Raw genomic sequence first — 24,084 nt, 5'->3', positions numbered from 1 at the left:
ATAAAATAAGTTCGCTGTGAGAGAACAACTAGCCGATCCAACATAGATCTATCAGATTGTGTTTCTATGGGCGCCTGGATTGTTTTCTGGTAATAGATTGCGAGGGGGGGGGGGGGGGGGAAATTGGCTAGTTCTGGAACAAGACCAAATAAATCTTACATCACGTCCACACCTAACATTAATAAAGGTTTAGTGAACGGATTACAATGAATTTTAAAGTGCTGTGTTACAGGTCGCCATAGCTATTGATAAAGTAAACCGGAAAAAGCTTCTAGAATCGAGTAATATGGTATAGGCAGGGAATAACCTTCGAGTACTAGAAGCGTAGAAAGTACTTGTAGTTATCATGATATTCAGAACAATATTATCAACACTTTTTCTCATAACAAAGCTGCAAGCATGAAGCGTGAAGAACCCACAAACCTTTTACTTTTTTCACTTTGCGCTACAATCTTTATACATTTGCAACTTAAACCCCGAGAAAAGGCTATTCTTAAAAGTGATGTCACTATACTACAACGAAACGTCCGACTAAATTCGAGCCGAAATATTTACGTGATGTCATCAACTATTGTTTGTCTCATTTATCATCTTTGAACTATATTTAAGGTTGAAAATGTTGCCATGAAAACACCTAACTCAATATGACGTCCATATCATTTGGTTCGAAGAGTGATGGTAATCACGGTAATCCTGTCTTCTGATTGGCGACATGAGCGGGCAGTATGAGTATGTCAGGTCATGTCATGCCCCCATGGGATTGCCCGCTTTCGTTTGGTTCTGCACGAAAAAAGTCTGGCAGCTGATTTATATACTTCGTAACGTCTGGGGATGTTTTTTTTCTTCCTTTTTTTAATTTTTTTTTGCAAAGGAAAGGGTTTTCCAGAGAATGGTTTTGCAATACGGCAACAGAAAACATGAGCTGTAAGTCTTGAAGTAAGTCAAAAAAATTAACACCACAACGAAGTCTGTTCAATCATTATGAAAGGATATTGTCCATGTCATTTTTTTTCCTTTTAATAAGGACAGAAAAAAAACCATATCCAATATTTTGCTGTCATAAACATGACCTAACGCTTTATAAACCTTGCACATATCGTATTTTCATCTCAGTTGTGAATGTGGCTATAAACTATCACGTCTTACTCTCTTTTGCGCAAACAGCCTGAGCCAAAGCTCGTAAAAGAGATTTTTGCCAGCTATTCCTGAAATTCGATTCGAAATGAAAACAGTTCGTGGCTTTATGATCCTTGTGAGTTTGATTTTCATTCAGGATTCTGCGGTTGGTAAGTTAATCCACTTTTAAGCTTTTTTTTTAATGATGCGCTGTAGTACCGTGCCTAATCAGGAATGCTTAACGAAGCCGATCTTCAAAACTGCCATTCGTAAGCTAAAATAAGCTCAGTGGCAAGTCTCAGGATAAAACAGAACCCTGACTAGTCTTCTTTAGACTTGCGCTTAAAAAAAAGCGCAACTCCTTGCCTAAATAATACTGTAATAAACTGAGGTTAAAGAAAGATGAGCGTGGGAAAAAGAGAAAATTCTGGGTGCCCATGAGGAATCGAGCCTCAAACCTTCGGATTCCGCGCTCCGATGCTCTGAGCCACAGAGACTCCACGGCGAGGTCTATTACGAAGTTCATATGACACGCGTCCTGCATACTGTTAGGATTAGCAGTGCCGATAGCGTGATGTTTATAGATAGAAATAAGAGAGATGGTAAGTTTTTAAGCTCGGTAAAGAAATAAAGAAAGATGTTTTTTCGTCTTGTCACAAGCGTGGGGCAAAAGAAAAAATTCTGAGTCCCCATGAGGAATCGAGCCCCAGACCTTCGGATTCCGCGCTCCGATGCTCTACCACTGAGCCACAGAGACACCACGGTGAGCGGGGTCTATTACAAAGTTCATATGACAAGCGTCCTGCATGCTGCTAGGATCAGCAGTGTCGATGTCGTAGTGTTTGTAGATGGAAATAAGAGAAATGATAAGTTTTTAAGCTCGGTAAAGAAATAAAGAAAGATGTTTTTTCGTCTTGTCACAAGCGTGGGACAAAAGAAAAAATTCTGAGTCCCCCTGAGGAATCGAGCCTCGGACCTTCGGATTCCGCGCTCCGATGCTCTACCACTGAGCCACAGAGACTCCACGGTGAGCGAGGTCTCATATGACACACGTCCTGCATACTGCTAGAATCAGCACTATCGTTTTTTGAATCCTAAGGTCTGAGGTTCGATTCCTCATGGGCACTCAGAATTTTTTTGTCCCACGCTCGTGAAGAGACGAAAAAACATCTTTTTTTATTTCTTTACCGAGCCCAAAAACTTACCATCTCTCTTATTTCTATCAAACTCAGGTTAATGGTTCGCTATTCCACGTTTTCTGGAATTTTCTCCCTTCAATACCTCATTCCTTTTGTGTTTCCCAAGCGATCAAGTAATGAAGATGCTATTGTCTGCCTGGGTAGAAAAGTAATTGTAGCTGGATTTTCGAGCTTTATAACCTTAAACGATGTCGACAGGGCTTAATAATTTCTTGTTTTGGTTGTCTTTAAAGGTGCCTCGACTGAAGACTTGCAAATGAAAGTGAAAGAACCTTCCAGTTTTCGACCCTCGTCGTCTGAAATGTGTAACATGTTAGAGAAGGCAAACCTCGAAATCCGTGGCTTCCAAAAAGAAGTTGTCAGAAAGTCGTTTCAGAAGCCTGGAAGAGCCAAATCGGATTTTGAGGTAAGAATTATGCTTACTAGGAGAATAACTAGTAGTGTATTTATCTATTTATTTTTCTTCAATATCATAAATTGATTACATAAACCTATGTTACTAACACTACTAAACATTACTTACAATTCTACAAGTTATACTTTGATGTACAATACTAATTTTTTTTTACTAGCGGTATCAACAATATTTCATTGTGCGACTGTGAGACTATGGTGAGCAAGGCCCATTACGAAGTTCATGTATGACACGCGTCCTTTTCATTATCCCAAGCGCGTGACAAGACGAAAAAGCATCTTTCTCTATTTCTTTACCGAGCTTAAAACTTATCATCTTTCTAAATCTATTTACAAATCATGACTCTATCGACATTGCTAATTCTAACAGTATGCAGGACACGTGACAGATATGAAATTCGTTTAAGTCTCTGTAGCTCAGTGGTAGAGCATTTGAGCGTGGACTCCGAAGGTTTGAGGTTCGACTCCTCCCGGGGACTCCTCACGGGAACTCCTCACGAGGTCAGTCGGAGGATTTGGTGGATCGCAAGGTTTTCTGGGGAATGGAGGGGCGATCAGCTGTCGCTAACAGAGTATAAAGGAGGTGCTGTAGAACGTTAGCGGCCAATGTGAGGGGATCATCGGAATCCTGTCTTACAGAGCCTAAGGCGGGGGGGGGGGGGAGAATCAGGTAACTTTTATTAGGATACAACCGAAATTTCATTTATGAATGAGTGTTAATGTTCATTGTTGTACAAGACGTGAACAATATATTTAAAACATGCTTTGTTTGCTTCTTCAGACGGTGTACAATTATCAAAAAGTTGTTAACTGTTCTGTGGGAGCCATTCAAAAGACGGGAGTGGAATTGAACTCATCTTTACCAGGTACTAATCTTTATAGTGCAAGGAAATCTGTAGTAAAGAACTTCATCTATTGTCCGTTGAAAGCGATGAATCACAGCCGGCTAATGAGGCAAAAACAGTTTTAAAGCATTTTCTGTTTTTCCAAATAATCCTCCAGTTGGGTAATCTTGATATTTTCACCATGTGCCTGTATAGCTATTTCTTAAAGGCATGTCTGTTGTTACTGCGTTAAAGTAATTAAGATATGTCCTGAAATAATACTTTCAACCAGTGCGCAAACATAACACTGTCGTCAGGCGTCGATCAATACAAAGCTTCAATAATTCCCTGAGTAGCCCTCGGATATTTTAACCTTTAAAGATTGATTCATTCAAGTTCCCACCACCCCCATTCCGGCAAAAAGTTGTGTTCAAATGCCCCACCCAAGCACAATTTTTTAAAACGATTCTTTGTGATCAACGAATAATGTAGAATTTGGCAAATGTTCGAACTAGTTTTTGGTGCCGCCGTTTGATTTTTTGCTTGAATGTATCATTCTACGATGTTTGGATTTTCTTCTAAGCCTATAAAATCCTTCACATTTATAACGAAAACTCGTGTATTCCGCTAATTTAATTTTCCCACCCCACCCAGGTAATGTTAAAATTACGGACGACAGTCAAATGCTCGTGGGTTGCCCGGGGGGGATGTTGAAGATTCGAATTAATCGGCAAATCATGCTGAACACTCGTGGTTTATTTTTCACCAAGTGATTAAGTTTGATAAACGCAGTGGGGGCGCATTATTAATTTTTCGCAAGGTTATTCGGATTAAGTTTAATCTAACTGGTGCAATGTTTCTTTCTTCTCAAGGTGCTTTCGGAAAAGAAATGTCTCGCTGGGTAACAAAGGAAGTGAAAGACAGGCATTTCGGCAGTAATGGGAAGTGTACAATGGGACTGGAAGTTGATTTTAGAGGAGGCAAGGGCTGCGATGTGAGACGCAAGAGCAAGAATGTGAAGAAAAGGATCCGTCGACTCGTTGGCTTCAGTATTAGAGCATCTATAAGACTTAAGCTCCAGGGTGTAGTTTTCAGAGTTCCTCGTTTAAACTATACCGGTATCCCCTTCTTGTAACGCACAAACAATTCAAAACCTTTTAACCGATGGCTTGTTAATGATAGTACACTATTACGCGCGTAAATGTACTCACAACGGAAACGAAACTGATAAACGTACAGAAGCGAAAGTACTCAGAGGAAGAGTGATGAAGCTGTTAAGAAAGTTAAAGTTAATAAGGCGGAAATTGGGAACTTATGCTAATAAATGTGGTTGCTATTGCTCTTTTCAGTGTTAACTTGACTGCTTTCACTTCACCCTAACCCTTTTCCCACCTATGATTCATCGGTTGGCTACCCTAGTTTCTGAACTTATTTTGCTATATTCTGCAAATTATTCCTACCTGGACTTCGAATGCCGTTTTGTTTCAGTAGGGAAAAATGTTCCTATATAGAGCGACGTTTTTTTTCAAAAAAAAAGAAAAAAAAAGAGAAAAGATTCCCTAAAAGGGATTTATGTATTGTTCTTATCCTTGAGAGCGCTGCACTCTTCCTGAAACGGCATTTTACTGAGCCAAACTACTTTGCTGGTATTTTATGTGTTATCAAAACAATCTCCTCCACTTAAGCAGATCAGAGTGTCGTATGGTACTTAGTCCACCTGCTAAACTGTTCCAAATCGAACCCTGTCCTGGGATCGAAAAAGCATCGTCTTGTGGTAAATCGTGCACTACCCTGTGACTAATCCAACACGCTTCACTGTGCCTAATCAAGCGTTGGACTTTGCTGGGCTGTACGAGGGATTTTACTGCTTTTCCATTCGCAAAAACTTTTGATTTAGTTCTTAAGTCTTTTTTTTCAAACCATGAAAATAAACCGTTTTTAATTTCAACTCAAATGCATTTTGATATATATATATATTTATATCTAATCTTTGGCTTTCCTAGAATAAAGGTTCTTTTGAAACCCTCTTCGAAAAACAATTTTTCGGGTCACCTCCCACAGCTCCTTTGTTTGCGAGAAACAAAGAGGCTTTTACCGTATGTAAATTTGTATCTTTGAGAAGCGTCTGTAGATGAATCATAGAATATATATGTTTCAATTCCTAGAAACGATCAGCAGTCATTTCAGTTTTATCAGTTGTAAAGATGCAACTTAAAAGGTGACGGTTATCTTTCTTTGATTAATAATTACGTTTTGCAATATTGTAAACTCCTAATTTTCTTACATAGCTCGTGAAGGAATTTCATTGACAAAACAAGAGATTGTCAAAGATGTTTTATAAGAGAAAATTTTATTTTCCTTGAAATGCGCTGTCATAAGAACCACCTGAAAGTTTTTTTTATGCAGAACGTCGCATTAAATTGATTAAAATTCCATTTTTAGCACCAGACTTAGCAATGTTATCATCCTCATTGTGCAAGTGCAAATCATTTGATGGCTGTAAAGTTTGTAAGATTGTAACCTCAGCCTCCTTCATTTCCTATCAATCTTCCTGCGTTATTCGCGTGATAAGGGAAAGATTGCTCGACAAGAGAGTCTTCTGAAGAGTTATCTTTTCAGTACGCGACGACTGGTGTTTCGAAAAGAAATCATTGTTCTCGATTACTAATATGTTTACAAGCTTACTTTATGTAGGTTCAGACCGCTGTCATCATAATGATAATGGAATCCAATAAGGTATAGAGCCTTCCATCCCATCGGTGGATTATTGCATTTTTTATGGTAGGTTATTGTTATTCAAAAACATTTTGAATGAAATAAACTTCTCTCCGCAGAAATACTTTAATGATGTGACGTTTGAACTTGGTAGCTCTGCATTGATTCGATAATTTGCACACTGCGACTCCCCCTCCCTCCCCCCCCCCCCCCCTTACCCCCATTGCCCCTTTGGAAAACCTGAAACATTTTAGTTTAAAGTCTGATGGTTAATGAAAACCCTATTTTTGTTTGTAGACATGAAATCTAAGAAAGAAGCAGAGAGTCCCATCTAGCCCGTGACACACAATGGCTGGTTACCTTCACGGTCAGATGCTTCCCAGCTCATTAAAGCGGGAAGCGGAAAATAGACTGGCTTCCACGAAAGGTAGTAAAAACAAAGCACGATCACGGAAGCTAAGTGACTAGTCAAGAATGTCTTCCTAGAAAACCAACAATACATTCATTCACGATCAGATGTAACTGATTGGAAGAAATAAGGAAATGCAACTGTGTAAGCTGAATGGTAACAGCAGGACTCCTACCATTTCAGGATAACGTCATAACTAGTAAGTTTGGAGGGTTTCTTTGGAATTGAATTGGTACATATGCACTTCCTTTATTAACGGGAAAGCAGATTGCAACTAAGTTAACGAAAGGAAGTCATACCGAAGCACGACTGCGGAAGCTAAGTGAGCAGTCCAGAATCCCTTTCTAGTACACCGACAATACTTCGCGGTCAGATGCTCTTAACCGCGTTTCAGCGATAAATTTTAAAAATGCTTTTATTGAAGAAAGGAAAGAATGAAATGCAGGTGTGTAAGCTGAATAGTAAAAACAGGACCTTTGCACTTTCAGAATGATGTCACAACTATTTTTGGAGGGTTTCTTTGAAATTAAACCCATATATGCACTTCCTTCATTTAGCGGAGAGCAGATTGCAACTAAGTTGCGAGGAAGCTTCAAGGAAGTTGTGCATGCTATAAATTCTGGCTAGGACTGAAAGTTACTCTCTGGCAAAGCTTTAAGTCTATTCAAGTCTTTCAAGATGAATCTTGGCATTTTTGTAACGATTCTGGTAGTTTTTTCTCTGTGGAATACAGCAGGTGAGCCCGATAGGCTTTAATTTTATGCATCATTTTAAAGAACTACATTTCGGTTTCTGCCCCTTGAAATATCTAACCCACCTTTTTCAAGTTTGTGGTTTGCAGCACACTCGTATCTCTTTGTTTAGTTTTGCCTTACCCCTCTCTTCATAGCGTTACAGAGCGGTTTCTAATATTTTGATGAAAATTTTAGCGACGTTTCATAAATAATATTTTTGAGACACGTACGTGTACATTTTGCATTTGAAGTGTTGTAATTCAACTGCTTCTCTATATTTTTTAAAATAAATGTGGACACAAAGTCAGAGGCACTTTGATTAAAGCGTTCAAGTGTCCCAGAAACCATTCGTAAATTATAGAAACATGAGCTTGGGTACACTATGCTTGTTCATGCATGAGACGGTCTCTTGAATTGAATATGGAATTAACCAGTTTTTAGATGGCTTTTCTGAAATTATTTTGCATTTTAGATGCAAAATTTAAGTTTGATAAATTTCCATTTATAATACAGATGCCAACTCTGATGAGTTGCTGGATGTGAAAATTCGTAATCGCAAGTTTCGACTCCCAGAGTCTGAGGTCCGTGAAATGCTGAAGACGGCTGCGCTGGAGAAGAAAGGATTTAAAGTACAGGTTACTACCAAAATGGTGAAAGATCTAGTAAGCGGTGAACAACATTGCCAGGTATCTGTTGTTCATATACTATACTCTTGTACCTTGAGCTCTCTGGGTGTTTTGTGTCTTTAAAACTCACGACATATTTATCCAAAGGGGCATGTGTGCTTTGGAGGACGAGGCACGTTAGTAAAGTCACTTTTTCTCTTTGGTAAGATAAATAAGTGACAGGGTATATTGTACTTGATACATGACCTGAAAAGGAACACATTCCCTGTAAAAATTTTGCAACATCGTATCGCAAACTCTACAAGTCACTACCAGCGGATTTCTCTGTGGAAAAACGGGAAGCCACTGAAAGCCATAGCTGACATCAAATCGTAAAATTGTTGCTCTATTAATTTCCTGAGCTCCTTTTATGCCTTTTTTTTGTTACAAAAAATTCACTTTTCTTTTGTTTAGACATCATACCAGTACCACAAAGAAGTCGATTGTAAACGTACGCATAGAGTAGGAAAGCTGTTGAACAACCGCGTACCAGGTAAAATCGAGCTAGTCTCCAAATCTAGAGAGTATTTAGGAAAAGAAACTTTTTCACCCACAGTTTCATTGTGAATTTAAACCGCGAGTCATTGTTTAAAAAAAGCAGTAGAAGCTAAGTAATATCGCACTCTGCTGATTGCTTGTTTAAAAATGCCGGGAAACTAAGTGTGGATCTCTCCATTCAGAGAGGCACAAATAGCTATTGGTTGTATAACTTCTTCTGCATATTGGCATCTGGAACTTTGGAGTAAGGAAGTAGAGTATCTTAGGGACCGTTCGTCATTTATCGCCGGGGGAGGAGGGTGCGGTGGATTTTGCTTTTGTCGAGATAGTATTACGTAATCCCCCCTGAGGCTCTTCTCTTTTAGTTCCTTCCCTTCCCCCCACCCCCTATCCCCCGTCATTGGCAGCTGATTGGCGGTCAAATTTCTATGATCACCCTCTATACTATGTTGGCGACGACTGATCTCCCTCCGTTCACCCTTAAAACCATGTGATCCCCCCTTAAATCCTCCAACATCCACCCCCCCTCAGTCGATGAATTATGACTTCGGATAAGGTAACCAATCAACTGACTATTTTTCACTATTCAGATGTTTTTGGACGGGAGATGACCATGAAAACAAGAGAAGCAATTCAAACCAGAGGTCTGAACAAGATGGGAAAATGTCAATTTGGACTGGTGATAGATATCAATAAAGACGAGGGCTGTTTTGGCCTTCAGAACAAGGAGGATCCGTCTTCGTTTCCCAAAGTTAGCGTCGAAATAAAAAATATCATATGATATAAATAACTGCAACAACAAAGAAACGCACTCTTACTTTCAACATTTTCAACGCATTTAAGAAGCAATACGTCATGTGGCTCTTAAAGCCTTTATCTGATAGACATAAGAGCCACATGACGTAAAAAAAGTACTATTTGAGGATGAATGAACTGTACTTCTATGCTATATTTAAATGTGTCAACGGTTGGCCTGCAGGAACAAGGAAAAAAGCAACAATAAAGATAGCAATAATGACAACAACAGCGACGATGAGGGCTAGGATAATTACTCGCTCGTGTTAGTGAACATTTGATGTAATACTAGACTTGGTTTTCTTTCGCTGTCTTTGTAGGTTTTCGTCGGTTTTGTAACAAACCTGATCGTAAACACCCAATAATTGAAACAGGACATGGGTGACCTTATAGTAGTATCGTCTTAAATTTTTATGTATCATTCATAGCGGTTAAAAAAAACTAATTAAACTTGCCGAGATTAATCGTCATTCAGAGCCTGGTTGTGTGTCCTGCCGGTAGGCATGTCGATCAGTGCCATTAACATTTCCAAAATCCAAAGTATGGCAAAATGCTGCTCGATAGAGGTTCACTGTCTTTGATTTATAAATACGTTATTGTTCTCTAATCGGTGAGGAACTTTTTTTGATTGTCCCTTTGTTCATTCTGTCTGAGACTAACAATTCATTTAAAATCCCTATTGATTGTCTGATCACCGCCGCTAAGCCCTGAAATATGAATCGCCGCAATTAAACGAGGAAGCAGATATTCTATTCAGTTTCTCCGTCAATTCAATATAATGTTACGAAAACGCTAGTTGATGAGTCGTTTGCTTACTGCTTCTTGTGTGTATTGGACAACCCTCAATGCATCTTAGGGCTGCAAAACAGAAATCGTTCCGGGCGATTATAAGGGTACATGACACTCAATTAAAATTCAAGGCCCTGTAAATGCTACTGTTTCAACGACCATTAAAGCTTACGTGCTGCTTTGATTTGCGTACCTATTGTTGAGACATATTTTTTCTGAACATATTTGTTCAGACGTATTTTTTCTGATAAAGTAGTTAATCTCTATCAGTGCTATGCTGTGGGCACTTCCTGACACCTTGAGCCGGGAAACAATTCCTCTCACTGACAGGAATTGTTAGAGACAATTCTCACAATGATTTATACTTATGATAAGTATAAATCATTGTAAGAATTTTCTTCAATTCAGTTTTGAAAATATATTTCGCTGTCAAGTTACTGCCTGTGATGTCATGGCAATTTTCTCGTGAGTCTATAATTATCATAGACCGCAGAGGATATGATCTCAGTTCTAAGCCAGGCATAACCTCAAAACTTTTCCAACCGCAAAAGTTTTAAATAATACTCTGCTAAGAGTCTCAACAAATCTTTATCTATAAGGATGACTTCTGCACCATTGATTCAGTCCACCATATACTGCCTCCGATTTCAGAATTATGATTATCAAACGTTAACCCACTCGGTCACTCTTGCAGCGTTAATTTTTAACACACTGAGCTTCCCTGCAATCATTGTTACGAACGCTTTAGTGATAATAGCGGTGAAGACCAGACACAGACTTCAGATCGAAAGTAACTTACTGTTAACCTCTTTGGCGGGGACAGATCTGCTCACAGGATTGGCAACTCTTCCCGATACCATCGCTGCCGATGGGGGAAGAAAATAAACGCTTCTTGAAAGAGAAGAAAGCCTGGATTTCTATCGGCATCATCATTGGTTTCCTTGTGTTGTGTGTTTCACCGATGCTCATCGTATCTTTAGCTGTGAGGTTTCCTGTGGACCTGAAATCGCTGACTTCTTGGTTCCCTCTTGTACAATCGTGTCTCATGTTGAACTCACTTTGTAACCCGATTATTTATTGCGTTAGTAGTCGAAGTATGCGCGAGGAGATGCTATCACTTATTAAAAAGACATAATAAAATCGTGTAAAGAATTGTATATTTGAAAAGCACACAGAGTTAAAAATATCTTTAAAAATATTTTTCCCTTTGGATAAAAACGTTCATAATTACAGTGTGATTGCTAGCATTAAGTTTTTTAAAAGTTGTAAAGCTACAAAAAACACATCACAACCTTGCGTTTATAAAACTGAAAAAAGAGTATAAATTATTATATGTGTGCAAATATTTTAACCATGATGCACCAGCAGAGGACAAGGTTGAAATTGTGTTTCTAAGAAAGGAAAAACAACAATTTCGAAATTTTGTATTTTGTCTAAACCTCGGTTGGAGAGATTATTGTTTTAATTTTTACGGCATATCGCTCGTAAATTTTTTTTTATCTAAAATATTTAAGGTTAAATAATGTGCGTCTTATGTTTAACAACGGTCATTTGAAATTTGTCTTTGTCTTCTCGATTCGTGGTTATCGTGGCCTCGTTCTATTTTGGTCAAGTTTCTCTTTGTGGTATTTTCATCTCTATTCCTAACTTGAAGTTCTGATTTTGACTCTGACATCGTATGGTTTCCTTTTCACTTTGCCTTGCCCGAAAAAATTTCGTAAAAATTATACGACTTTGAGACGCAGTGACTTGAGAGTAACGTCGTTAAAATAAACTTGGCCAGTCATTAATGTCGAAAAAAATTGATGATGAAAAGTAAGGTGCGATTGTCTGAGATTAACGACAAATTTTAATGACTAGCCAACAGAGAAATAAATGGTCATCAGCTAAGAGAACCTATTTCACTGGGCAGCTGATGGAGTTGAAAATCCTAGGAGGCTCTTCTTACAGAGCACTTTTGGATTGAAAAAAAATATTTACAAGTAAGTGTATATTCTTTTCTATGGTATCCGTTTGTTATTGTGAATTCAAGTCAGTGACATTATCATTCTGACATGCATATTAACGATTGGTAGCCGTTTTCATTTCTTTTGGGAAACAAATAGAGATAAGTACCTTAGATATCATTAAAATTTAGATACGTGCAAAGGAGAACGCTTTTCAAGGATGATATTAATATCATATTCAACATCGGAAGAATTTAATTACTTTTAATGGATGAAATATTGAGCGAAGAAGGCTAATTGACGATTTTAGAATACTTCTTATAAGGATCTCAATGGGATAATAGCTTTTACGGCTAACAGTTAAAATTTAGGCCATTTTACGGGAATTAATTTCACTCAGTAATTCTCTGCTCTGCGTCGCCTGAATATTGCAGTGGGTCGGTAATACTTCTTTCTTGAGTATCAAACTTATCCTTTTTTTTGTGGGATGCGGAGAAGGGGAGTACGCGATTAATTTCTTTCCGTTGCGATCAGAAGAAAGATCCTACAATTAACTTTTTTTCCGACTAACGGTTTGAATGTTTAAAATTTTATGTCTAACGGCTAAATCTTTTTTGCCGTCTTACGGCTAACGGTTAATCCCATTGAGACCCTCTTATAATCAGGAGGCACTCGAACTGTGCTATGATGTTTGATTCGGAGGTAAATTGGATTAAGGTGTGTGAGATTACAAAAGATGTGATCTAAATATGGCTCTTCATTCATTTTGCAGCGGATTTGATATCGGAAGCCGTGTCAAAGGATGGCTTGAAAATTATTTGAAAAATAAATTCCTACAAGAGATCATTGGAAATCACTGTAGTATACACAGAAAAATTATTAGGGTTGCTTCTTCCAATTTAAAATACTGTTCCAGTATTCATTATAGCAACGAGGGTATTTCAGCGGCAGGACACCCGTAGAGTCGATTTCGCCGCCATGGCCGCTATACCCGGGAGTTGAATGGTACATCCGTGATGCCATGCGCAACGCAAATGGTCATGTTGAAAATGACATCACAACTCCAGCCTTTTCAAACTTTGCCAAATAAACTTCGGAAAAAAGATTGCTTCCAAATTGTTCGTGCTAGGATAAGACCGGGATGTGGGTGCAAAAAAGTGCCAACAGTATCTATCTATAATTGCCTATCACCATTTTGTTCCTTCTTTCCTTTTCTTTTTCTCGGGGAGGAGGGGGATTTTAAAATTTGATAACTTATGTTATTGTTCTTTCTTAAAATCACGGGTAGTTTCGATACCATGGTCATATTTTGTACTGTACAAACTGAACTACACTCAACTTGAAGCGTAGTTAAACTGATACATAGGCCAAAATAGGCCATGATTAAAACTTCCCCCTTAGCATTATTCCATCCTCTTTCGCTTTAGAACACTTCCTCGCCGTTCTTATGTTACAGCTATATGTCTGCATTTCTTATCAAAGGCTGTCGCTTTCTTCTCACTAAAAGTAAATCCTTTCTGATATGATCGTAGCTAGCAATTCTCTCTCTCCCTGAGTAAGCTATAACCAGAGGTGTCACCAGATAGAAGCCTAAACCATGACCAATTTCTTTGAGAACTTTCCGCCTGAAATTAGAGCAAAACATCAGGAAGTAGCCAACTGATAGCTGAACAACGTACAAAAAACGGGTTTGAGAGCTCTTTGAGAAAAAATTAGAGCAAACGAGAAGCAGAGAAGTAGAGAAGTAGTAGAGAAGTAGAGGATACGTGACTTTGCTAATATTGGGGTCAGAATGAACGCTGGGATTGACTAACCCTGTACCAAGTCCCTTAAGGGGTATTTTGTTTCGCGTGGCCTCGATCTTTGTTGTTGTTGTGTGAGATACACTTCCAAAAGAACCTTTGAAAATTCTTTTAAAGTTGTATGTTTGCAAAGCTTTTTTTTTCAATGTTGGGGCAAGGAGAACATTCATCTGTGTGGGAATGTGAAGGTGACCGTGGACATCCAGAAAGGAACAGGATTTTAATTAAAACCTTTTCCAATTCATGAGTTTGTGCAGAAGTCCGTAATAAGTTGTTACACCATAATTCTGTTTAAATAAATATCGAGGCCCCTTGAGTAACCTGGTACAGGTTGGCCAATCCCAATTCATTTGGACAGTATTACCACAGCCACGCATTGTAGCTGTGTTTCAACGATTTATCCTTTTGTAATTGCCAGGTTTTTTATAATATTCCCCTTTCACTGTCTTTCCCATCAAAATATAGATCGACTCTATTTCTTTATATGAGTGTAGTGGCCTTCTTTTCTATTACAAGCATGTATTTACTTTAAAAGTTCATCTCAAAATTAAATTGAATGCAAGAATCATACTTTGAGGAACCCTTTTAGCGTCTGTTTACCTTTTCATTCCTACCTTTTGTTGTGACCATCAATGTCTTCACTGTTCCTTCGGAGAAATCTGCTTGAGTCGTCTTTTCTGTTATGTAGTTTTAAAAGGGCATGAATTCCCTTTAGGCATTCGTACAAGACCGCAAGGGCAATAACAGCGACAAAGGAGCCCGCAACACGTGAAGATGCCAATATTTTAAATAAGAAAACGCTCCTTTTTATCATTCACGGAAGCAATGTTTAAGGGTGCTTTCCGTTAACCAAGTGTGGCTGAGCCCAAAGAGAGGCTAGGTGTAAATGAAATGAAACCCAGAATTCTTTTCCACTGTAGTATTAACTACTTGTGATGGGGCGTTCTTTTTACGAGGGAGCTTGTAAGTTTAGCTAAAAAGGAAGGCACGATCGTTCTGTGTTGTAGTACAGACACGCTAGTTGATGTCTACTTTGTGTTTTCAATGCCAGATGGATTGGATATTATTTTACTCTCTTGTCTTTATGATTGAACATTCAAAATTCTTTCGCGAACAGTTTGCATGGGAGCATGAAAACTGGCTGATCCTACTCAAAGAAGTGAGAGAGCCTGTTTAGAGACAGAGCCGTTTCCTTTTGCAGACAGGAAGGTCCAATTATAAAGTCAGTGAAAATTTTAAGACAGTGTGAACACAGTCACTCTGCCGCATTTGTGTTCATTCGTCCACGGAAGATTTTTCAAGATTCCTGATATTGGTAAGTCGAACCTAGAAAGAAAAATTCCGCAGCTTCGCCTTCAAAAATAATTACTTTTTCGCTCTCAAACAATTAGCAGACGTCTGAAAGCTTGGTTCTTCGAATTCACTAAAGTTTGTATGAGCATGAACAGGAATTAGGCAACGGAAACTTTAATTTCAAACCCAAAATCTTAAGCGACGAAACAGATTGTTGTTGTTTTTGGCAGTAATGCCGACATTCACAAATGTATTCTGCGGTTTTAAATGACAAAGTTAAACAACCTTGAAATGTGTGCGTGTGTTAGACTATTTAGTGTAAAGTACGTGTATTAGGTGCTACATATTTCGTGAATGTTTACCTTGTGATGAAATTATTCTCCATTCTTGTATCAGAACGAAAATTTGTGTGGAGGAACCAGGCGATAGATGCATTTGAATGCCTTTTGTGCTGAGGACGCGGAGCAAGGTAATACACTTACTTGTCTTCTGTCCAGCTCTTTAGGGTCGCATGAATATTGCGGTCGCTCCGCAGTAATAACGAATAGGGGGCACTTCTTTCTTGAATACCAACTATGTCCTTACCTTCCTAGGGGGGCGGAGAGGAGGAGTGCAAAGCTTGTAAACTGTCCAATTTGTTTTTCCAAATCGCTATTTACATGGCGCAAACAGAAATTCCCTATAATAATAGCGCTGGAGGCAGGGGGGACATAAACCATGACAATGATACAAGGTACTGCAAAAATTCCCTGGTTTAAAAAAAGAAGCCTAATAATCCTTATTGGGAATATTTGTTTGCCAGTAAGTTAATATTCTTGAACGTTGGTAGTCCAGCGAAATCTTAAGCCTGAGACTCGAAAGTTTTAGCGATTTCAATTCCAAAACATTCGCAACCCAACACAAAGCATATTTAACATTAAGCCCTGTTTCTCCGATTTTCAGATTAAAAAACCACTTGACAGATGAAAATGCTGCCTGCAGCATTGCGCAGAACGCCGCGACACATGCGGAACTTGTTAAGACTTACCGGCGGTGAATTTGAAAATGAATTGGCGGAGCGCGTGCCACATAATAGAGAAAATGGCCCGAAATTAATCAGAGGGGTGCATGTTTTTCTTGGTTTCACTAAAATCACTTTGAATATACCACTTCCTGAGGAAACGGTTGGGGAATTCATAGTTTTTTGCTCGTTTCACGACCGTTATTGTTGGAGAAATTCCTTGTTGGCCACCCTTCGAAGTAAAAGGACAAATCCCTCGTTTTTGAAAAGTCTATGGCTATAATAAGATATCACTGACGTGCAAGAAAAAGTTTTCCAATAATGACTTTGTCCTTTTAAAGTGTGTTATCTCCTGTTACTGATGTAGAAAGTTAACCTTGAAACAAGATGTTGCTTTTAATTTTCATTTAAATGATCTAAATCCGTCTATCTCGATCAGTTTCGATCAGTTCTTAGTGGGAAAAGATAAAAAACAGCCTTAGCAAAAACGAAAACAAAAACTTGTGCTGCATTTCTTTGGAATGCGCAATGTGAGAATGCGTGACGGTCATTTGACGAACATTTGCGTGACGGTCATAGGTGGCAACACAAAACAAGGAAGTTTCTTGATCAGTGTATAGCGTTGGACAATTATGTTTCTTGTTTATATTACTGCATGTAGGCATCATCTAAATGTATCGAGCCGGCTGATTTACAAACTTCTGAAAGGCATTTGTATTGTTACCTGTCACGTGTCACTTGTCACGCAGGTTGCAAGTGTTACCCGACATGTTTCAGATAAGGAATTTTATAGAAAATACCATTCCACCACCAGTGTGAACTGAAATATACCGATTCACTTCTTTCCTTGCGTAAGGTCTATAATCGTTAATCCTGTAATGGTCTCGCCATATTCCAAAATTAGCCTTAAATCACACGGATATAACTCATTTAAGTCTTTTCAGTTGTAATTTTGTTTGTACAGCCTGTTTTTATACTTGTTAATGTATTAAATAAACATATTATGATGTCTGAAAATATACCTTCTCAAAGGAGAAGCCGTCATTAGCGGAGATGGAAATTGTTTTTACCGAGCTGTTACTCGATCTATGGAAGGATGAAATAGGCAATAAAAACAAAAGGAAACAAAAACAAAACGGTCAAGTGATAATTTGTTGAGGAAGTCCGAAAGTTTTTGAGCCGCCACTTATCTCCTCGAACTCTTTGAAGGTTATGTCAGGGAAACCAAGATCACGGGAACTCCGGCGGAAAATATGGACGTATATATATTCAGTTGTGCATCGCTTCTTGAGCGACCATTTGTATTTACTCATCGTCGCATAAGAAAGTTTCAGTTTTGAGCCGATTATCAACGCTCGTTCGTTCTCATTGATCGCAACAAAGAGGCAATTTAGGTGTTTAATCACTTAATAAATCGCGATAATATTTAATGCTCAAGCACATAATTTCAAACTTCTGCTGCCTGGGGGTAGCTGTTGTAGGATCTTTTTTTATTTTGCCAAGCCAAGAGAAAGCTAGATGTAGACTTAACACAAGTAAATAAAGCTAGAAAGGCTTTATGAAGTTATTTCTTAGCGATTTAAAACGAATATTTCTACAATGTGAGATCATTACGTGATCATTACGTGACCGCAGTTTCACTAAACCTTGGCGCACGAAGAAAAGTTAATCGCTAGATTTCATTGCATATTTCACGTTTGTTCAAACTAAACCTTGCTCTACCCTTGTATCAATATTTCCCACACCCATTCCTGATTAAATAGCGGCAAAAACGCCGTCCAAAATCGTTTTTTAGACGTCGAAACAGCCTTTCGCCATACATTTTTTTCTAGCGAGTTGCAATGTTTGCCTCGTGGTGATCCCAGAAATCTTTGTGCAAACACAAGGATCCGATTATTGGCGACTCATTCATTTCTGACACGCTTCTAAATGCATCCTAATAACGTGTACCTCTCGTAATTGACTTAGGAAGGTTACGAATGACTGCGTCAAGCAAATATTGTCGAGTTTGACTCGAAGTAATCAAGGCTGCTGAACACAAAACAAAGTTTTTAAACGTATCCGAAACGCAGCTCTCCTTTTAAATCAAAACAAAAACCAAATTAATTCCAACGACTGATTAGAAAAAGTTAAGTTACACTTGGATCCAGCGAAAAATCAAAATAAGAACACATTTTCTGGTCGGTCTCGAACACAGGAAAACGGTCGCGTAAGCAACACAAGGAATCATCAATCGCGTGGAGTAAGCCCAATTCAGAATTACTTTCAACGTACAACAAAAACCCCTTGTTCCTGTAACGGAAATGAGTTCGCATTTTCGAACCTATCCAGTCTCATGCCGAGTGTTTTCGTGACAACGTTCATTGTGATAACAGACAAGAAAACTAAACTTGTTTAGTATAAATAACGACTATCAGAAATGCTGTAATCTGTGTGTGGTCGTAAACTAAGTCAAATAAACCTGTCGATCTGGAAAGTTCTGAACGACTGGTAGATTTACACTTAACAAGTAGATAATTCACTCGCGACTTCCATGAGTGATAATTGATTAAGGCTTCGCCCTCGACAGCTATCATAAAATATAAATCTTGAACTCGCAATCTAATGATTGTTACATATATATATATATATATATTCCCATAGGATATCATCGGAAATTAATAAACTTGTAACCGGTGCATCTCGTTTACCACTGGTGTGTGAGTTGTAAACATAATAGACAACTTTGGCAAATTTCCAAAACCCTGATTGACCTAAGTCGCGATACACTAACCTTGGGCACTCGCGTTTGGGCCGAGGGGAAGCTTTTAAGACCATTACTTCTCAGAGTACAAAACAATCCCGAAGAGGTAAGAACGGGTTAAGAAAAGTAGTGAGAAATAGTTCAAGATGGAATTCGAATTAACACGTAATGAAAATGACCAGTCTGAAAACTTGAGGATGTTATATAACGTAACATAGCATCTTAGTGCGCTGACAGCAGAAAATCGCATCTGCGTGCGTGGTATCAAGTTTGATTATTATAGTTAAGCTGCCTGCTTCTGACTTTTCAGATGTATTTCACAACTGAGCTTCGCCAAATATCCATACTTATTAAACAATGGAGAGTTACTACAATGAAAGGTTTGTAAACTCAGTTAAATAATTATCGTTAGTTCCATTATTTAAGATTATTTTCTAAAAAAGGGCAATCTGTAATGGAGTCTGTAAAAATATTGGTGTTTTTTTTAAACGATGCGTTTGTATCATTTTTTCCTTTTTGGCTTTTGCCGTTTTTGCGTAGTCACTGATTTATGTTCTGATTTTAAAGATGCGCAAACTATTCTGACATAAATTTGTAGGGTCAGCAGACTAAGAACAGAACGGATATTGGTAGGCTTATGGAATTCCTCTACGCTTTTGTCTTGCCAAATGGACTCGCAAAAGCGTATTTTTTGTATCGTTTTCACAAAATTCACTCACGACAATAAGTGACAATTATACGATACATCGCACTGAAAGCGTTGCCATCAAAAAAGCGTTATGCAACGCCGTTATGTCTATCAGTCAAGTCGTAATTGACATCCAAATGCTGAGTTATGCAGTAAGCATACTGGTTTAGCCAATTATCCGTATCCGAGCTTTTAACACCAACAATCGCTGACGTCATCGGTGGCGAAGTTTCAACACGGTTACCTTGATGACAGTTTTAAAATTTCCGTCGACTATAATAAATCTTATCGCACGTGTAAATCGTACACAAATTGCGACTGTGAGACATAAATAGAAATGACTCCATTGAAAACGCGTGCGAACGATTTTTATTCACGAGTTGCGATGCATCAGAAAAACGATCGAGTGAGCGCAGCAGAGGAGTGAGTCCTTTGAAGCATCGCAACTCGTGAATAAAAATGGTTCTTGCGCAATTTCCATGGAATGATGTTTTTATTTCATACGCACTGAGATTTGTTTGTTACTGACCGACTCATCTCAGAGATTGGAAACAATTTGTTGCCCTCCATTGTAGAGTATTATCATTCGTGTCTCTGATTGAACGAACGATGTATTTTCACGGTCGTTTGTTCAATACGTATGAAATAAATTACGGTAAGAAACTGTATGAAAGAAATTGGTCAAGTATTACGCTAGTCGCTGAATTGCATTTCAAAAGATTTTTGATAACAGATAGAAGATATTGTATTACTTCGGTGTACGTTACTGGACAGATTTTTTAGAGTGATATCCATTTTCTGGTCCTGATGGCGACGTGCATGTAACATGGACAGTTGGTTACTCTTGAACTAAATAATTCACATCTAACATTCCCATTTTATTCCAGTTCTTATAATAAATCTTTTTATCCATGATTCTTTTTAATTAAAGAGTTGTGCAATAGATGTGGTTTAGGGATTGTAGAATAAATCATGAAAGTTTATTTCTGACCATATCTTGAGGAGAGATGGTCTGCAAGGTTTGTAGAGCCTTTTGGTGCAGTCTTTTTAGTTAAGATGTCCACAAACAGTAAAACCTCCAAGTTTTCTAGCTCGAAATCGGAGAAAAGTTTCAGGTGATTCTATTCAAAAAACTGACTCTATTGCTCCCCCAAAGCCGATCTATATGTCGTTAAAAGGCCAAGCTAATTTTGGTCAAGATACTTTCCACCTTTGAAATCTTTCAGGTAATAACCTGCATTTTGAACTTAACGTCACTAACTTATAATTATAATAATTTTACATTTGGTAATGGTGACAGGTCGTCACCGAAACGTCATGTTTTAATCTCGCGTGTTAAGGATCCACACATTTTTCTAATTTTTCTGTTTTCTTATAAGAAAACAGAAAAATTCATAGCATTCTAAAAGTTCATTATTCTTTTTCTCCTTTTTTTCATTGATCGATTCGTTTCCATTACAATTGCCCACAATCGCTTGAGTTTCAACGTATCACATGCCAGAGCAGTAAAATCGGGCGATCTATTCAAGCGCATCAGTTTTGTTGTTTAAAAAGTCTTTAAGTCTAGACAAGAGTGTGTGTCAAGGAAAATGTTTTCAGTCCGCAACCGATAACTTGGCAGAGGAAAAAATGTCCGGAATGAACTCGCAATTGAAAAAAATAAATCGGTGTAAGATCGACGCTAATTCGTTTTACAACTGATTATGGTCAACAGCACGCAATTCTAAATTAGCCTGCGTGGGAAGACACGAGCTCTTGAGCAAGACGGATACTTCAAATTGGATCAGGACCGGACATGTGTCCTTTAGTTTAGCAGAAGCGGATTTATTTTTGGTCGGTAATATTGATTTCTCGAACGATTTCCAATTCATGACTTTTCCATTAGACAGCCTACCTATGTTATCTTAAGTTGAACCGAAGAAGTAAAGAATCTCGCCAGCTCAACCTCTGTTTTGTATCGCACCGCACAAGATTGGGCCATATCCGATAAAAAATAAATAAACAAAAAAATGAATGAAAACCAAACAAAGAAAGAGAAAAAGGCATTCTACATTATAAAGCTTGTTCAAGAAGATCACGGAAAACTCTCCATTTTTCATGATATACACCATTTTCTATCCTTACAAAATTTCATCAAAGTACCTCATGATTTATCAATACTGGTGATTTAATTTTGATAAGCTTCATAAATTGTTTGAAAATTACTTCTGTTTGAGGAAAACCGCGCTATTTGGGAACTACTATATGGAGACTTAATTTAAAGTACCTTTTCAAACGGGCCAAATGTTTGAGCCGGAGAAAAACAGTGTGCATCTCAGTGGAATCGGGAGAAAAAAACATTGAAATAGAGTTAAATATCAACGTATCATATTTTATCCAGGACTTTCAGTCTTCACAACTGCAGAATATTAATATTTTCAGGTGTTAGTGGTTCCATAGTGGCAGTTCTGGCGCTGGCTGTACTGTACGAATGTGCAAAAGGATTACATGTATATTTACGATCTCGCCTTCAAAACCAGAATGAAAGAACGAATGTGACGAAAAGAAGGATTTATAGGTAAGGTTTTCATTATTTCTACTTCCGAGGCGCTTTTCCAGTGACTTAGTGACAAAAATTAGAAGTCATTTGCATAAGATATAACGTGTCTCTCCGATGTTCGCACAGTGAATAAACCTAAAGGAGCATTATAAATTTCATGTAGAACGTCCAGAAAACAGCCGATCAAAAAAACATAAACAAACAAACAAAAAAACAAACACAGGATCAAAAAGAGTAAAAAGGAATAGGATAAGGTTACGTGAGCGTATGAGCGAAGCTTATTTGCTACATCGTGGGCGTCATTGCTTCAAAAGCTTTACACAGCATTTTTAAATTAGGGAAACGAATAAAGAGGGTAAGTTTCTAATTAACTGTTGCTACGTCGGTGGGAGAGTATAACAGGGTAATTTCAGTATTACCACGATAAAGAGTTTTCAAGCTGACGTTTCGAGCGTTACCCTTCGCCATAGCCATTTTATGTTATCAACTCAGTTGATAATGCTAAATTTCTTTTAAATTGGTCCCGGTCGTTCTAAGGGTGGATGACGCTATTCACTGGATAAATCTCTATCCGGTGGATCGCGCAGAAAGTTTTGCCAAAACGTATTCGCTGGATAGCGATTTATCCGTTGGATAGCGTCATCCTCTCTTTAAACAAATGCGTCCTGGAGAGTTTATCCTTACAGCGTTTCTGTGTGAACATAAAAGTTACCACTGACGGGAAGCACTCTTTTTATGATTTTGATGCGCAAAATGTTTTCCCACCGGATGACGATACTAAAGCTTATTTAAGCCTTTTGAACTTGCATAGAGTCAGTAAATTATGGCGGAAATACGTTTCTGTTTTTCTCTCTTTTAATTTAACCTTTAGGTCGGAAGCTTTCACTCAGTTTTTAAAGACGTGTATTTTTATGGCTGAGCTCTCTTTGGCATATTTCCTGATGTTGATCACTATGACATACAACACGTGGCTGTTCATCGCTGTTGTGATTGGTCGTGGGCTGGGCTTCTATCTGGTGACACCGCTGATGATCTCATATGAAAGCAGAGAGGAGACTGATGACTACATTGACATCTCGATGGATTCACTATCCACACGACATCAGCAATTGTGAAATCTGCTCAAATATCATGAACTGCAAAGCATGAAACAAATATTCCATTCGTACAATTTAACGAAGGTTTATCATTTTAACTAGATTGAGTCCCCTTAAACTGCAGATGGAGCCAAGGTTTTCTGTATATCTTCAGAAATTAGTTAATCTGTATCCTAGTGGAGCAGCCATTTTACAAGAGCCGCTTCCCCTCCCTCGACACGGACGTTGTGTTAGCCTCTAAATGAAGATATAGGTCTCAATCAACTGACTAGTCTCCTAAAGGAATTATTGCTCGCTTCATTTCCTCGTACGTTGTCTAATTTATCGCCTGGTCGGGGGGGGGGATTTTGGGCGGATTACGTGGTTTTTAAGGGGAACGGAAGGGGGGGATCAGTCTTCGTGAAAAGAGTATTAGGAGGGGATTATAGAAAATCGACAAAATCGCCTGTCACTTAACTGCCAATGAGAGTGGGCGGAGTTATTAGCAAAAAACAGAGAGTTAGAGGGGGGAAGGATCGGATAATAATAATAATAATATATGATGACCGGACCTTTGTCAATGACGTAAACAGATAATTCTTGTCGGCTTTTTGCCGCCTTTAATTCGAGACGTGCAATTAGGTTTGGATGGCTTTGAGATGAATTACGGTTCCTTGCCTGTCTTTGGTCAATTGTCCCATTTGACGTTACTTTGGCTCAGTGTGTGATGTTGATAAACCTCGTAATTTAAAGTTATTATTATTCTCTTATACGATTGTTCCGCAGAACAATAAACGTTTTATTAAGTTATTGGATGACTGATTGTTTCTCCTGTACTT

General features: G+C 38.3%; 3 protein-coding genes across 4 annotated transcripts; all 3 read left to right on the top strand.

Annotated features, from left to right (window-relative positions):
* The first annotated feature begins 1,114 nt into the window (after positions 1-1,114).
* On the top strand, positions 1,115-4,891 carry LOC131786818 (uncharacterized). Its single transcript, XM_059103886.2, has 4 exons — positions 1,115-1,286; positions 2,549-2,721; positions 3,511-3,595; positions 4,426-4,891. Exons 1-4 carry the CDS (start codon positions 1,223-1,225, stop codon positions 4,686-4,688), a joined length of 585 nt encoding a protein of 194 aa, XP_058959869.1. The 5' UTR covers positions 1,115-1,222; the 3' UTR covers positions 4,689-4,891.
* Positions 4,892-7,234: 2,343 nt separating this feature from the next.
* Positions 7,235-9,839, top strand: LOC131786609 (uncharacterized). The gene is made up of 4 exons (XM_059103668.2): positions 7,235-7,413; positions 7,925-8,097; positions 8,491-8,569; positions 9,165-9,839. Exons 1-4 carry the CDS (start codon positions 7,356-7,358, stop codon positions 9,353-9,355), a joined length of 501 nt encoding a protein of 166 aa, XP_058959651.2. The 5' UTR covers positions 7,235-7,355; the 3' UTR covers positions 9,356-9,839.
* A 5,174-nt stretch (positions 9,840-15,013) lies between these two features.
* Positions 15,014-24,060, top strand: LOC131786276 (protein SLC31A2-like). 2 transcript variants are annotated; one of them, XM_059103312.2, is made up of 5 exons: positions 15,014-15,221; positions 15,596-15,668; positions 19,253-19,322; positions 22,052-22,187; positions 23,041-24,060. In XM_059103312.2, the coding sequence occupies exons 2-5, from the start codon at positions 15,639-15,641 to the stop codon at positions 23,282-23,284; spliced, it is 480 nt and encodes a 159-aa protein (XP_058959295.1). In that variant the 5' UTR covers positions 15,014-15,221; positions 15,596-15,638; the 3' UTR covers positions 23,285-24,060. The 2 variants fall into 2 exon arrangements, with proteins under 2 accessions (XP_058959295.1, XP_058959311.1); XM_059103328.2 differs by lacking the exons at positions 15,014-15,221; positions 15,596-15,668 and adding an exon at positions 18,949-19,048.
* Positions 24,061-24,084: the final 24 nt, after the last annotated feature.

Source organism: Pocillopora verrucosa, chromosome 4 (assembly GCF_036669915.1).
Source record: "Pocillopora verrucosa isolate sample1 chromosome 4, ASM3666991v2, whole genome shotgun sequence".
Taxonomy (NCBI): Eukaryota; Metazoa; Cnidaria; class Anthozoa; order Scleractinia; family Pocilloporidae; genus Pocillopora; species Pocillopora verrucosa.
The sequence above is the reverse complement of the archived record's forward strand: the minus strand, read 5'-3'. Positions and strand labels throughout refer to the sequence as shown.

Coding starts and splice junctions, on each gene's coding strand:
- LOC131786818 (XM_059103886.2), top strand. CDS start 1,223: ATGAAAACAGTTCGTGGCTTTATGATCCTTGTGAGTTTGATTTTCATT. Junction 2,722..3,510: donor GAGCCAAATCGGATTTTGAG/GTAAGAATTATG, acceptor TTGCTTCTTCAG/ACGGTGTACAATTATCAAAA. Junction 3,596..4,425: donor ATTGAACTCATCTTTACCAG/GTACTAATCTTT, acceptor TTTCTTCTCAAG/GTGCTTTCGGAAAAGAAATG.
- LOC131786276 (XM_059103312.2), top strand. CDS start 15,639: ATGCCTTTTGTGCTGAGGACGCGGAGCAAG. Junction 19,323..22,051: donor GAGAGTTACTACAATGAAAG/GTTTGTAAACTC, acceptor TAATATTTTCAG/GTGTTAGTGGTTCCATAGTG. Junction 22,188..23,040: donor ACGAAAAGAAGGATTTATAG/GTAAGGTTTTCA, acceptor TTTAACCTTTAG/GTCGGAAGCTTTCACTCAGT.
- LOC131786609 (XM_059103668.2), top strand. CDS start 7,356: ATGAATCTTGGCATTTTTGTAACGATTCTGGTAGTTTTTTCTCTGTGG. Junction 7,414..7,924: donor TTCTCTGTGGAATACAGCAG/GTGAGCCCGATA, acceptor TTTATAATACAG/ATGCCAACTCTGATGAGTTG. Junction 8,570..9,164: donor GTTGAACAACCGCGTACCAG/GTAAAATCGAGC, acceptor TTCACTATTCAG/ATGTTTTTGGACGGGAGATG.